Source organism: Amblyomma mixtum, chromosome 3 (assembly GCF_055824585.1).
Source record: "Amblyomma mixtum isolate Tamu chromosome 3, ASM5582458v1, whole genome shotgun sequence".
Classification (NCBI taxonomy): domain Eukaryota; kingdom Metazoa; phylum Arthropoda; class Arachnida; order Ixodida; family Ixodidae; genus Amblyomma; species Amblyomma mixtum.
In genome coordinates this window covers 128,259,976-128,275,945 of record NC_143014.1, presented here as the reverse complement: position 1 = coordinate 128,275,945, position 15,970 = coordinate 128,259,976, and the positions used below count along the sequence as shown (strand labels likewise).

The window sequence follows — 15,970 nt, the reverse complement described above, 5'->3', positions numbered from 1 at the left end:
GGTCGCTCGCAATATTATTTATGCCGTCCTCGTCTATTTTCGTTACATTGAGCTTCTCATAATATCCCCCGTGATTAGCGTCCAATTCCGAAGTGATTACGCCGTCACATTTCACTTCGCTATTTACTATGAGGTCATTCTGCTCGAACAGGTCAACATAATTTTTCCGATACAGTCTAGGTATCTATCTAGGGCTTCTATGTATATCCTCAAGTATAAGAACCCCTCCTTTACCTCGCATTAGCTTGATATATTCCGACAGACATTTTATCAAAGCTTCGTTTCTCGCCTTGCTGTTGCTTGCCGTCTACCATTGACCGTCAGCGCCTTCTTGCGGCAATCATCAAACACACGTCGGGTCAGGAACGCGGCAAGTTTACACAAGCCACAAAGGGTGGCGCTGTCGCTCCTGCAGCGTTTTTATTTCTATGAACAGCGCATAACGAGTCCAGTACGGCGTGAGCTACATTGCGGCACGAAAACTCAAGGTAGTTGCTTTGCGCCGAATTGTGCTATCAGGTTCCAGGGCCCAACGGGCTACTTTCAGCAACAATCGTAGCTGCACGTTAGCATCATAGTCGTTATGTAGGGCTTTCGGCATAGGCCCAGGATGTTGTGCAGGTACATTGAAAGCACAACGGAGAACGTGAGCGGTAGAAACATTGCTTTGCGGCCTGAAAGAGGAGCGGATGCGCAGGCTTAATGTCAGGGCGCACGTAGCATATATGCTGACGAGTGCTATACTTTTGATTTTCGCCGGATCAGCTTCCCGAGCAAAGCAGGGCAATTTTTGGGCAGTTCGTGCACCCCCTTTCACTGTTCGAAAGCTGTGTGGTGCATGCCGTTTTCCAAGTATTTTGTTGCTTTCAGTTATTCTTCTGTCATTTTAGTAATTTCTCAGCAGTGCGCGACTAAAGAAAGGAGGAATTAGAAGAGAAATCTGGAGCTTGTGGGGGAAAAGAATAGCGGAGGGAGGGGCGCAGGGCCAATCGTGTCTGCTCCAAAATAATGATCGTCCGCATGCACTAGCTGCAGCGTGAGCATGTTTGGAGGCGTTGTTAATGAATATCCTGGTCATGTAATACAAAATAGGCAGGTATAAATTGCTTGATATGGATATAGCAACTTAAAATGTCGCGTACAGTTTTCCGTAGCGATATTACTTTTTTTTTTTTTTTTGGCGACAATGCACTCTGCTTGTTAAAATGCCTGCTTGGCTGCATTCAACCATTTTCTTTGGCAGCTTATTTCCGTTTCTGCAGCGACACACAGCTCAATGATGGAATTTCATTCCAATTGCTACTTATTTCTGTCAGGTAAAGAAATAAGAATACAGCAAGAGCGCTTCGCGAAGTTCACTCTGCATTGATTAATGGAGGGTGTATGACCTCTACTCAAGCACTCTTGCTGCGGACGTAGGGGCTCTAGTCAATTGGGAAATAAGAGGGTAATTTATGGAGGAGATTTCCTCGATCTCGTTGGAGTGAAAATAGCGTAATGACTTTATTTTGCCAGCCCATTAATTAGCATTACAGATAATACTTGTGTCGCCTGGCAATGAGGTTCTCAGCTTTCACACGTGTCTCATTGGTGTTTTACAACTTCGGATGTCTATTGTATTTATCCCCGTGGAGAAAAACGAATAGATTTCGACGTTTGAAACTTACATGAAAACGATTTCGGATTCGGTAGGTGCACGCCGTATTTTTGCGTCTAGTGTTTTTTCCTTATGCTGCTACACTGGAACCGTAAAAGTGCTGAATTGCACAAAAGTCCAAGGAATGGAGGAAAGAATGTGAGTTTTATTTTGTCTTTCTCTTTGCACGTGCAGCCGCGGGTTATCCTTTAGCTCTTGCCTGCATTTGATTTGCCTACTCTCCTCTTCATGATATGAATTTGAGTTTGTATATAATTCCCTGTTCCATGTCAAAAATAAACACGTACACGACCGCCACAGGATGCAGGGGTCCTAACAATCGTAACTTTGCGTCTAGTATGTTTTCTTAACGCTCCTACACTTGAACGGAAAAAGTATTGAATTGCACAAAAGGACAAGAAATGGAGGAAAAAAAGCCACCACCCAGTCTGCCCTACGTAGGCACGGTCACAACTCAGCGTAACTTTAAAGACAACATTCTATTTGCCATCTACAAACTCCTGGACATGCTTGAGGCCGCAGCCGCCTTTTTCTTTTGATTCACCCGGTCGCTTACTCTTCTACACACCCTTATCCGCTTTACTGGGTCCGAAAGAACAATCTGAATGCCGTATACATTCTGGTAGCTTTCTGGTAAGTTATGGGCATCAGGCATAAGCACAGGCCGTTCTCCACATTTAGTTTCCTGTGATCCGACTGCACCTTGCACACTTGTGAAATCTGTAAGCAACGCTAGCTAGAAACTGCTCACAAAGAACTTGCTGATCAAGGCTGTCCTTGATCGTGTGAAGGCAGGATTTCTCAATTGCTTGTTGTAAGCTGCATAATGGCACACCTCTTTTCACTGCCCCAGAACGACCGGAATCAAACTGTAACAAAGGTTTTTCTTTGCTAAGTTTATAAATCCAACAGTTGTGATGCCTATTAGCTGTAACATGTTGGTCAAGGAAACGCAACTGACTTTCCCGCTTGGTCTGGCACGTAAACTCAAAACCCGAGGAGGCATTTCTCCCCTCTTGCAATAATCTCTTCCATCCTGAAGGCATCTGCCAAGCTCTTACGTAAGCGTATCAGGTACTCATCGGTATACTTACAGCATTCAGAAATTCCATGCCTTCGAGGGTACTCACGAGATTATGGTTGATGGTGATGAATTTCAATGGCACAAGGTCAGCTTTGTCCATAGAGCGCCATGGCACAACGATGTATGTCTACACAAGATGGGGTCGAAGGCACATTTTCCAATGATTTCATCTCAAAGAAGCCGATAATCAGGCCAGAGGAAAGCTTGTACCTACTGAACAACCGGTGGGTACCTATAGGAACGGGCATCGAAACCCGCACCACCCGCATTCGAGGCGAATACTTAGAACACTAGGCCACAGCTGCGGTAAATTACAATTGCTTTGTGCCAAAAACAGATTCTACAATACCGGAGTGACCCTGTTCGCACACCCTCTTTGAGCAAAATAATTTAACCTTCGTATTCAACGCACAAAAAAATCAGGTACCAGCTCATCAGTTCCAGGAACCTGCTAACATTAATTCTACATTGATCATAAAACGTTATCGAGATATTCTGTATTTTATTCTACAGCTTTCAAAACTAAACCTTGGGGTATACTGTAGTACACGTCCGCAGCATCCACTGAACGGACAAAAAAAGGTGGGGCTGTGTTTGAGAATTAAACGATACCCTCCTAATGTGCAACCAGAAACGTGTCTTGAGCTGGAAGGGCAGGGGTCAAATTGCAAAAACAAAGCAGGGCACCTTTGCCAGGTTCCCTTGTCCTCGAGGTCGTCGAGAAAGACCTCTTTATGCTGAAGAACGGGTTCAACCTAGACTTTCATTAAGGGATTTGTTTTTTGATCTTATCTTTTCTCAGGTTCCCGCATTATATGTCCAACTGCCGGCACAAGTAAGCAACACCTTGGGTAAAGAGCAAGACTGGCACTTGTGCCCGAACTAGTGCCGGCTGAGACGGCGGGAATGATCCTCGGAGTAACTGAGAGATTGCCTGAAAGGGGAAGAGTCGCCTTTACATATCAGAAGTTTTGGCCACTGTGAAATAGTTGCCGCATCAAAAGCTCCGAAACCACGCATCCAAAGATAGTAAACTTACAGCCTTCGCCTTTTGTCTGCGAATTAGACGGGAAGGTTCGTGCTTATCGGCACGGACCTGTACAAAAAAATTCTTGGGACACTTCGGTTTGGTTTGGTTTATGGGGTTTAACGTCCCAAAGCGACTAAGGCTATGAGAGACGCCGTAGTGGAGGGCTCCGGAAATTTCGACCACCTGGGGTTCTTTAACGTGCACTGACATCGCACAGTACACGGGCCTCGAATTTCTCCTCCAAAGAAATTCAGCCGCCGCGGCCGGGATCGAACCCGCGTCTTTCGGGCCAGCAGCCGAGCACCATAGCCACTGAGCCACCGCGGTTGGGACACTTCAGCTACACCTTAAAGGTGCACTGAAGAGGAATCTGAACTCGTCTTTTTGCCGCGGGAACTCGATGTAAACATTCTGAGCATTCTTAAAACCTTCGATTTATGGCCCTGCGAGGCCGATTTCCCTAATTAAATCGAATTAACGTCAGGCTCCCGCCTTTTTTTTTTCGAATTTTCCCCCGTACGGTGGGTGGAGTCGACCAACGCGTGGAGTGCCTTTCAGCCAGCTCCGTGGAGGCTATGCTTTCGCTTAATTTTGTTTTTTAAGGCGGAAGCCTTTAATGCCTCATCGTTGTAAGCAGAAGTTGTCGACAGAAACGTCACGCTTTTCAATTGGTCGAAACGGTCGTGACGTCACAGTGCGCGAATTTCAAACGGGGCCAATTGTACTCTGGCTAGTGACCATGCAACCAATTAAAGAGACCGTATAGTGATGCTCCAAGTTAGTGGGACTTACTTAACCAATTAGCCTAATTAACATTTCTAGTCAGACCAGATAAATAAATAAAATTGAGTAGGAAAGTGGCCGAGCGCGGGAATCGAACCCCGGTCTCCGGAGTGCGAGACGAGCACGCTACCACTCCTCCATGCCAGCTCGATGGCTTGCAACGAACAAAGGCGCGTCTAGTGAATACGGTGTCTTCGTTCACTCCCATCTTCCTCCCTTCCCGTTACGGCGAGGTTTAGGTGACCACCGAGATATGACACACAGATACATTTCCTTTCCTCAAAAACCAATTTACCGACGAGCAAGGCGTAGAACCTTTCCTCAAAAAGCGTTCCATTCAAAGAGCAACGCACCGCGCCGAACGGGTGGTGGCGTTCCGTGGACTGCCTGGCAGCGCTACAACAGGCTGTCGCGTTCCACTTCTAAAGGCGAAGCTTAAGCGTCATTAATTGGCAGTTGATTAATGCACCAACAGAATGTGAAGTGAACAATCGCGTAGCAGAATGCAGCACTCAGGCTTTCGCCTTTCACCACTTTAGCCGCTAAAGTTCCTCGTAATTTTTAGGTTTCCGTGAATAAATAGTTTCATTCGCAGATAGAACAGCCGCAAAATAAGCCCGCAGAAATAAAAATACGCGCGGACTATTTGCTTGTACGGACTACTACGTATTACTCCCTCGATGGCAGAGCGGCAAGCCGCCACGGGGGTGGGTGAAAGGCACTACACGCGTTGGTCAACTCCGCCCACCGTACGGGGGAGAATTCAAAAAATAAAGGCGGGAGCCGGACGTTAATTCGATTTAATTGGGGAAATCGGCCACACAGGGCAATAAGTCGAGTCGACGTTTCTAAGAATGCTCGGAACGTGCAGATTGAGTTCCCGCGGCAAAAAGACGAGTTCAGATTCCTCTTCACTGCACCTTTAAGGGTACGACGCGATAGCGTTATTGGCCCCCTACAGCAGCCTATGGTCCTCTTCGCATATCTCTTCGCAGACACTGACACTGTCGGATAAGCCAAACAAGGTGCCAAGTCGAACAAACGTGCCTCAGTGGCCTAGGGGTAGCGTGTCTCACTCGGGATCCAAAGGCCACGGGTTTGATTCCCGTGTCACCAATTTTTTGTTTTTCAGTGTAATAATTCACTTTATTACATGTCATAATGACGTTTTAGTCATGTTACGACCTTATATTCACAATTTACGGGATATTTTAATCACTTTTAAAATCCGCCGCTGCTCGTATGACGTCACTACCTTTTCGACCTATCCGCATTTTCTCGCACGGACGGCGCCCACGCCGCCGGGTTTTCCGCTAAACGACAGCCTGAGCGTTCTCGCGTTAGTATTAAGGCTGTAGAAGGATAGGAAAATAATTTCGAACCGATGAATATGAGGAAAATACAGTTGGAGAAAAAACGGGCATAAGTAGCCAAGAAATGTGGAAACATTGGAAACGATAAGCTCGAAATAGATTGGTTTGGTTTATTGGGATTTAACGTCCCAAAGCAACTCAGGCTATGAGGGACGCCGTAGTGAAGGTCTCCGGAAATTTCGACCACGTGGGGTTCTTTAACGTGCACGAACATCGCACAGTACACGGGCCTCTAGAATTTCGCCTCCATCGAAATTCGGCCACCACGGCCGGGATCGAACACGCGTCTTTGGGATCAGCAACCGAGCACGATAACCACTGAGCCACCGCGGCGGGCCACCGCGGGCAATGAAATTCGAATTAGAAATCATTGAATACAAAGAGCCTTCCCTGTAGTCAATCTTCAGGATCAAGACGCACAAGGACGGCGTACCTTTTCGAGACCTTGAAGCAAAAGGGGATTGGGCAAAAATGTCTTGGTCGCGTTTTGCAAGGCCAACTCTCAGTCCTTCTGATTCACGACCCATTCCTGCTGGAGGCCGTATTCTGTAAGCTGTCCATTTCCCGTAGTCCATTTCGCGTCCATTCTGTCCAGTGTCAGTGGTCACTCCGATATAACCGCGGCTCTGAAGCGTCTGTGGCAAGCGACCCGGCCATTGGGTGGTTGGCGATCGTACCTCGCCATTGGCTGCATATCGCAGCCAATGGCAGCCAGTGACCAGATTCGGTCACCTGCTATTGACAGAGCACTGTGAAACACCTCACCACTAGATGCATATTGCATCAATTTCAGCCAATGGTAAGGTCCGGTCGGCAACCACCCAATGGCCGGGTCGCTTGGCAGAGATCCTTGAAAGCCGCGGGTATATCTGAGTGACCACTGACAGAGGACCCAGTGGGCACGAAATGGACAACGGAGAATGGTAAGCTTATAGAATACGGCCCCGTTTCCCGAGGATATCTTAAATTTCTTGAGCCTGCCTCCATCTGTTGCACACCTTTCAATAGACGTTGTGAACATGTGCTGCAGTATGCCACCAAGTTCAGCCTTAAAATTTGTAAAGTATTGAATATTTTGGCTGCTTGCACATCAGTGTTGAATGAATATTAGCTGGTTCTTGCAACTGATCAGTAAGCGCTGCAGTGATGTAAACGAGTTTTGCTTTTTCAGCATCTCTCGACGAGTAGCGGCGGGTTATCTCATTAGCTGCTGCCTGCATTTGATTTCCTTCCTCTGTTCATGATATATAGCTCAGTTTTTACGTAAGGAACTGTTAAATGTCAGTATTGAGCAGTTAGTAGCGCTGTGTCCAGTGACGGTCTTGTTTGTTTCCTAGTTTCTTCGTCGCTTTGTGCAATTTAGCTCTACTTCACTTCTAAGATGAAGTAGCAACTAGCCCCAGCCTTTTCTCTTTTGATTGTACGCTGCCCGTAGATTTAATAATGTCCGCTTCAGATATGTAATGATTCTAAAGCCTTCTGCTTTCCCTGCGGGCTTGGAATAAGCTGCGAAAAAAAATTTAAGCTGTCATTGGTGCAAGCATTTCGTATTGAGAATGCAAACTGATTTTTTCACGCCTAGTTCCTTCTTGGTTCTAAGCCATTTCTCACGTACGAAGTTGCTTTTCTCCTTAGTGTCTTTGTGCATTTTTTATTCTAATAAATTTAGGCCAAGATTCAAGTTGATTAATATTTTAAGGAAGGTAAGGAGATAAAAAGCTGTAGGCACGGCTTTACAAGGCTCCGGTACCCTAAAGGTTCGCTATGTATATCTTAAGTTATTTATTCTATTTATTCATTTCTGAGATCTTATTCTGCCGAGTTTTTTAGGCGACAGTTTGTCGTCCCATGTCCTGGGCAGCCTGCAATGTAGTCTCAGCTCTCGTGACAGCAAGCAAGTATGGCTAGATGAAATCCCTTACTGAGGGACGGTCTTTAGTGGAAATGCAACGCGTTCTATTATTCCTTTACGCCTGGAAAGCTCAGGCTAAACCCAGTGGCATAACCCATGCCACCAATAATTGGAAAAGCACGTTGTTAAGTCTCACAATGAACAATTTTTTCATCATTATGTTGCTGTGGGATGCGTAACCAGAAAAAAAAATGCCAGTATTGGGTCATATTTTTACACCTGTCTGCATTCAGTTAATGGAAAACAATTTTTTGACCTCTAACTGCTCGACAGTTATAAAAGTGAGCTGTCTGTTATAAATCACTGTGAAAATTGTTTAGCGTAATGTGCGACGTATGATACGAAAACTAATAACGCGTATTCTGAACAAGATATTTCCCACCGAAATAACGAATAGTGGGACGCATAAAAATGCGAAATGAAACTGTCGCGTTCTGACTTTTTACGCGGGATGCCAATGATTTGAGTGCTTTCTTTTCCAAGGTTCGTAAATATGTAAATTACGAACATCCATCTGGCTTTCTCACTTTATAAATGAAGGGTCAGAGAAACTCTGAAAAGATTTAATGTTATTGTGACGCCTCAGAGGATGCACTTCTCATCTGTTTTCGGTGAATTATCGGTAAACCGAGCAACTGGCCATGATGGTAGTCATGCTATGGTATTGAACGACTCTATTAATAATTTCGGTGGCCATGATGGTATTGAAGTTATGGTATTGAGCGACTATATTAATAATTGAAGCGTTCCGCTTTGCCACGTTTTCCAAGATCCAGCCATTTGTAATTCTTATCCTGTCAGAATGGTGGTTAAAGTTATCACTGCGTTGTAAGCGAGCAATTGAAGCAACCAAGTAGTATTAGCAGCACCGTTTTCATTATTAACACTGATTCCGTAGTAATCAAATCTTATCGCCCTATGCGTGGCCCCATTTCCAGAATAATTTGTTTGTAAAGGAATGGTTCTAGATCCCGAGGATACTGATATTCTTGCAATTGGTAAAATGCGTGCTTAACGAGCAGAAGATTTTAATTTTTGTTTTCTTTGATATAGAACAGCTTTTGATGTTTTATGTTATTCCGTAAGGCCGCAAAAACTGAGAACTAATGGCATTATTTATAATTTGGTCCTGTTCACCTACCTGTACGAACGTTTTATCAACGAAGGCTAAAGAATTGAAAACTGAAAAGTATAACTTTCCGTTCGCAAATGTCACTTCACAAGGGCACAAGGGTCAGTTATAGATCCTATCGTGTTTTTGCTTTTTATGAATGGTGTTCCGCAGGCCCTCCTGCCATCAAAAGTGAATGTACGCCAAAGCTATTGCCTGAGTATATTCAGGTGATTATCTTTCAGAGTTGCCACCGGTAATACTGGACGAAAACGGGTGGTAACGGACTGCGTTTAGGGCAGTCGATTGATATTGAACGTTCAGGAAACATAGCATGGTACCATTTTTTCAATAACAAAAACTTGCACTGCGCTTCATTGAACACTGCAGTCTGAAACGAATTGACAATTTCAAATTCACGCGAACATCTTGACTGTGTCTTGCACTGGAAACAAAAATTTCACAACTCGTGCACACTTGGTTTTAGCCGCTACCAAGGTCCTTTATTGAAAAGCTAATTAAATTGTATATAGTAACCCACCCCTCATGATATGCCCCTGGAGGGCTTTTGAGGTACTAATAAAGAAATAAATAAGTACCAGGGCGTATTTTTCTGCGGTTGATTCACTGTATTCATTTTTATTCCTTTCATGGTAACCTCCAGTACTGGTCTGAAATACGAGACTCAACGTACAGCCTTTGCCAAAAGTTATAGAGCCCAAGGGTTTTGCATCTAGGTCATGCCGGGTAGCTCAACAGGCATCGCCTGCTCTACAAACATGTTTAAAGGTGAGAGGAACTAGGACTTCAACGGATGCTACAAGAATCTCAAAAAACACGCTTAGAGGCAAACACTTCAGGTTTTTTTACTTTTAACAAAGGCTGCAGATCTTATCCCACACCTTTGTTCTGCCAACAGAAGCGAGTTTTAAATACTAAATCAACCGTAGAAAAAGTAAATACTCAATACTTTTAGATACTCAATCAGCGGTACAAAAAATATAGCTGGCACTTATTCATTTCATTATTAATACCTCAGAAGCTCTCCAGAGGCTTGCACGTTATTATTGTGTTTTTTCCCTCACTAGCACGTTATTAGGGTAACATGGCATGGTCTCCATTATTGCCTTTCGAAATAATAAATGATGTTCAGTAGTCCAGAAAATGTTGCACATTAACTCGCTTTTCTTGAACAGCATATGTATTTACTTATACGCGTTTAAATACCGTATACGCAAGTGGCGGCAACCATAAACTTTCTGTTGTACAGCACTGGCTATAGGAGGCGATTATTACAGTTCTTTTGTGCGTTAACTAGTAACGCTTCACTCTTTCAAATTTAATTAGCCTGAAACTTGCAGCTCATTAGAAAGCGCTATCGCATGAGAAACCAAACGTGTTGCAAACGTTACTACGGTTAATACTCGGCTTCTAAATCGGGAAAGCATCAAAAGTTTGACATACAGTGCATTCCTTGTACCGCACAGCAGTAGCCATCGTGACCATTGTTCCAAGAATTTTTCTTACTTTTTGAAGTTCTGCGCAATATCAACGTTTTGGCTGCTTTCGTTATTTATTTTTTTATTCATTTCTTTATTTATTTCGCTCGGCTATATATCCAACATTAACAGCATCATATTTCTTGATGTTCTAAAACTGTAAAGCTAAGAAATTTCTACAACCCGTACTTTTTCAGCGCATCAGGACAGTCGAGCAGTTGTAAAGATGCCATGAAGAAATATTTGCCACGTTTCTTCCAGAGCGTGCATCAAGGTCGGCTACTGGGCGAGAAGCAAATAACATGTGCACTTGAGGAAGCCGGTGGAGCAGGCTGTGTTTAAGCTACCACCGACAAGAGTGTTTTCTACGGAGTATCTTGGTAAAATACGCAATAGGAGAAACGCGCTTACATTGAGAAATATCTGGCTTAAGTTCTACCTTTCCGGTGGTCTAGTTTATTCAGTAAGCGAATGTCTTTCTGCTTTTTTTTTACAGGAAAGTATCTCGTACCAAGGGGAAGTACTTGCATTATACTTGGTCAGACGCTTCACAAAGATCCGGCATATTTCCCGGATCCCGAAGTATTCGACCCAGACAGGTTCTTGCCTGAGAACTCGAAAGGCAGGCACCCATACGCCTTCTTGCCCTTCTCCGCCGGACCAAGAAACTGCGTCGGTAAAAGACTTCATCAGCGAAATAGTTTATGGATGCAAGGGTGTTGCGTGTGCGACGCAAGAATACGGACAAGAACACAATATCATTCACTTTGTTTTTCACTCTAACTGTAGAATTCATACGCTCTTTAGGAAGCAACGAAACAAGGAGTTCGCTCGTTTCTCAAACGTTAATGCTACGGCATGCACTGCCTTTACAAAAGTTCAGACGCTTCCTTACAGGACAGACAATTGCCTGTTTTGTTGAGAAGCTAAGTAGATAGACGCATGCAATATATACTGGATTCAAATACAGCCTAGAGATCACAGAACGGTGAATCTTAGAGAAAAGACGAGACGGCTTGGCACTGTGCGTCACTACTCCCTGCATGCAGTCGGCAGCGGCCCTACAAAGATTGGTTGGCTTGTTTATGGGGTTGAACGTCCCAAAGCAACTGAGGCTATGAGAGACGCCGTAGTGGAGGGCTCCGGAAATTTCGACCACCTGGGGTTCTTTAACTTGCACTGACATCGCACAGCACACGGGCCTCTAGAATTTCGCCTTCATCGAAATTCAGCCGCCGCGGCCGGGATCGAACCCGAGTCTTTCGGGTCATCAGCCGAGCGCCGTAACCACTGAGCCACCGTGGCGGGGTATCTTGGTACAAAGCGGGGTACAAAGAAACAGTGGTGTTCAAATACAGAAGGCAGTGGAACCATACACTCAGTCACACTCAGTTAAAGTTGCGCCTGCCTTTCATTTTGCGTGCGCACCGTTAGACATTGCAGATCCCGATGTATTCCCAGCAGTAAGACGAAAATATGCGCAGCCTTTGCTACGTCAGAATAACGGCCTGAGGGGCGAGTTGGCGCATGATGAACTGAAGGGAGGCGCAACAAGGACACTAACAACAAAGGGACACCTCGTGTACCCTGCACTCCGTTCTTTTGGATTTGGCAATAATATTTTGCTGATTCTGCTAAAGTCAAATGGTTGTCAACAAAGCTAATATGACAATTCGGGCTTGTTGGCAATTCCTTCTGCAAAAACAGTGCACATAAAGACAGACAAAAAAAAGAAACGACGACGCCACAAGCGCAAATTTCACTACAAACGCAGGGTTGCTGAGAAATCTTATTTGTGTTTCTGAACTCGAGTCTGGTTTTTCCAAAAAAACCTATGGCTGCTGGGTTTATGACCCGAGAGGGAACGAACCATTACTAACCGTTCGGTCTGCCCGCTCAAGTTGGTTAAAAGAGGCTTAGCTACCCTGAGTTTGAAGAAGGTTCTAAACAAGTCGTGCATTTCTGCCTTATTGAAAACTTCAACCAACAATACCGCCTCCTAATTTCTTTGAGTTAACCGAAGCATCTGCTGCTTTGGTAGCTGATCATTCGCTGAAGAAAATGAAATAAGCTCGCTACAGAGCATACAGGCACGAAAGGAAACGGGGACTATCGCGAGAGAAGGAGAAGGCAGGAAAAAGGGCTTGGTGAAGGTGGTGGTGGTGCCGTATTTGCACGACTGTTCGCGCCGCCTGAAGACAATTACTCGCCGAGGAAACGAACACGTGATATTTTCAACCCAAGACAATCTGCGAAAGCTGCGCAAGAGGGTCAGTCTGGATTCGGAAGAAAAGTCGCAGAAAGAAGGCCGAAGAATGTTTTGTCGAGTGTGCGCAAGGGCTAATTATTCCCCACCATTAAGCAGCGGCAGCCGCTCCTTTGACTATTCAGTGTGCTAATGACCGATCCAGAGGGCACGACACCAACGTGCAAAAGACGGTTGCGGCTACCGGCCACCCGTGGGACCTAGTGGAAACACCGCCGAAAACATCTGTGTACAGCTGAATTGAGTCGAGGAAAGATATAGGAGAAGCATTTTTTGATAAGCTAGTGCATAAAATATTGGAGGCGATAGCAAGATAGATGTGTCCGTAGCTCTCATGGAAATAAGAAAAGGACTTGGTGCAAGTCACGAAAGAGTACTGATTAGGTTTGTTCCTTTTCCGACGGTTTGCGTTGCCTTCACGTACGCTTATATTCAACCTGCGCTTTGATACCTGGGCATTCTGTGTTGAAAGCTAGCGCTTGCGGTGCCTTTCTCCTTGGTCTTCGTCTTTGAGTGCATTATTTCTGAAGAATTTCTTTCAAAGTTCATGGTTCCGCACGCACACGCACAAACACCACCATGTCCAATGTACTCAGACAAAAATTTTGAATATTGAAAAATTGTAAGGTAATCTTATGAAAATATTGAATGTAATAGTCCATTCATCTGATGAGTAACAAAATTTTTCTTTTAACGGGTTTCCATCGATCGTTTCGAGCAGTTATGACTGCGATAGACCACCAATAGGGAACGTTTTTGACGATGGCAACAACGTTATTAGCAAAAAAACGATGCAAGACTGGCATCGAGTGGTCTGCGCATATATTGATTGTTATACTCAAATCTAACATTATATGAAAAAATTTCTTTCATAAACGGTATGCCTCTCAAAAATGCTTTTGTCCAGATTTGTTGGGTTCGACACCCGCACGCACGCACGCACTCATGCACACACAAATGCCGATTTCATTCCATTTTTCTGGGTGCCAAATGTTCTTCTCTATTTTGCAGGTCAGAAGTTCGCCATGACAGAAGAGAAGGTTGTTGTCGCCACGGTGCTCAGACACTTTCACATCACGTCCCTTGACCACCGAGACCGACTCATACTTGCACCGCAACCCATTCTGCACCCGCGGTCGGTGTTTGGTGGGGTCAGAGTCAAGTTCACACCGAGAAAAAGACGTTAACAGCATAGCGTCCAAAAGGGTGGATATAAGGGATAAAGCTCCCTTCAAGCAGCCCGCTTGAAGTGAGAGTAGAGTGAGCATTGATGTACGACGGGGCAGAACATTAAAAATGATCAGGTAGCGATGCGACATTTATTGAGTCACGTCACAGTCCGCGTTCTGGTTTCGTTTGATGCTGAAAAGGGTTAAGAGACATGTCATTAACACACAACACATTCCTCTATACTGGGTTCGTTCGATGCTAACGCTAACTAAAATAACTAGGCGGAAACATAGCTTTTACTGTATACATTGTCATCAGGTATCTTACAACATTGTTATGACAGGCTAGACAAGTCAACAAAAATAGCGCAGGAACAGAACAAGGAAAAGAAAGGACACACACGAGCGCTAACTTCCAACAGTTTATTGTGAACCGCAAGGGCGGTAAATATATACGACGTGGCGATACATTGCACAGGCGAAGGACAAAATTTTTCAATAGTTTCTCAGATAATGTAGTTCTTTACGAGATAATCCAACAGACGGTTTCGCGATGCACAAGTCATCTAGGTTATCTATGGCTTCTGTTTCAATAATTTCACGGGTAAGTTTGCTAGGGTTCTTGGTGATGACATTGCATGATTCATAGAAAGGTACGTAATCTTCATAGTTTCTGCAGTGGACCTCAAGAAAACCCTCTCTTTTTTCTTTTACATTTAAGCGATGTTCGCGAAGACGTTCGTTCAGGCACCTTCCACTCTGACCTATATATTTCTTGCCGCATGTGAATGGTATGCTGTACACAATTGATTCCATACATTCAACGAACTTTGTTTCATGCTTCGTGGTGCACACACTCTTTTTCGCAGGGCCAGGTCTTGTCAACTTGCAGAGTTTCTGCAGCTTTTCAAGTGCTGAAAAAATGACTTTGACATTCGACCGTTGTCCAATCTTTTTCAAGCGATGATACAAACCATGAATGTATGGAATAATAGCTACTTTTTGCTTATTTGCTGAAACAGGAGGTGGAACATCTGGGGGGGGGGGACAGACCTGCTTCAGAAGGATTTAAGCAATACTGGAAAGCACATACATAGGAAACCCAGCGTTAGTTAGCCTCTGTACTTGTTCAGCGAAACTTGCTGCCGTTAGCTGAGGACAGGACTTTTTTATGGCGTTAGAGAGGCATAACTTTGCAATTCCCCTTTTGACAAGCTTGGAGTGCGCAGAATCATACGGGAGCAGTGGCTTGTTGGCACGTGGCTGATATTTCCAGTAAATCTAATCGTCCTCGAATAAAATGTTGATATCAAGGAACCGGATACTGTCCCCTGGCGGCAACTCGTGAGTAATTAAAGGCGAGAAGCCTGTGCCTACGAAATCTAGTGTGTTAATGGCAAGTGATTCGAAGGAACCAGAATCACAGTCAAGGAAGATTAAATAGTCGTCAACGTATCTAAAAACTTTTGTTACTTTTAGGTCACTGAGGTGGCTGCAAAACGCTCTGTCAAGTTCGGCCAAGTATAGATCGCTAAGCACGGGTGCAATAGAAGACCCTATACATTTCCCCTTTTAATGCTGATAAGGCGACCCGTCCCAATAAATAAAACTTGACTTGAGATACAGACTTAAAAGTTACAAAAAACCACTGCTAGACGTACCAGATGCATTCTGGAAGAGAATGACTCCAGACTTGTCAATGCAGGTTTGAACACAAGAAAGCAATTCAGCTTGAGGCAATGAATAAAACAAATCTTTGATATCTATAGAGAAAGCTCTTAAACTCTGGAGCGGTGGGGTCTTTACGTAGGTTATGACAGCATTAGAGTCCTTGACTAAGAAGGAATCGTCAATTTACAACAGGCTGAGGTTTTCTTGAAGGAAAAGAGCAATACACTTTCGCCACTTGTCACTCTCGGAGACAATCGCCCTGAAAGGAACGTCCACCTTGCTCGTTTTAGCACTTAAGAAGATGTCAATGCGATCCCGTTTGGACGATTCTATGCCCTTTAAAACTCTTAGTCGCTGCAGCCTTTTACAAAGCTCTCTGGCTTTTGTTTCCAGCTTAGAAATAGACCGCTTTCGG

The 15,970-nt window shown here is 44.5% G+C and overlaps 1 protein-coding gene across 1 annotated transcript in view; it reads left to right on the top strand.

Moving 5' to 3' along the window:
- The window catches only part of LOC149351794 (cytochrome P450 4V2-like), an 81,710-nt gene extending 67,672 nt beyond the window's left edge, over positions 1-14,038 (top strand). The window contains exons 10-11 of the mRNA XM_089581127.1: positions 10,946-11,125; positions 13,727-14,038. Of these exons, the coding sequence (XP_089437253.1) occupies positions 10,946-11,125; positions 13,727-13,902 (356 nt within the window). The 3' untranslated portion in view covers positions 13,903-14,038. The remainder of the gene's footprint in view (positions 1-10,945; positions 11,126-13,726) is intronic.
- Positions 14,039-15,970: the final 1,932 nt, after the last annotated feature.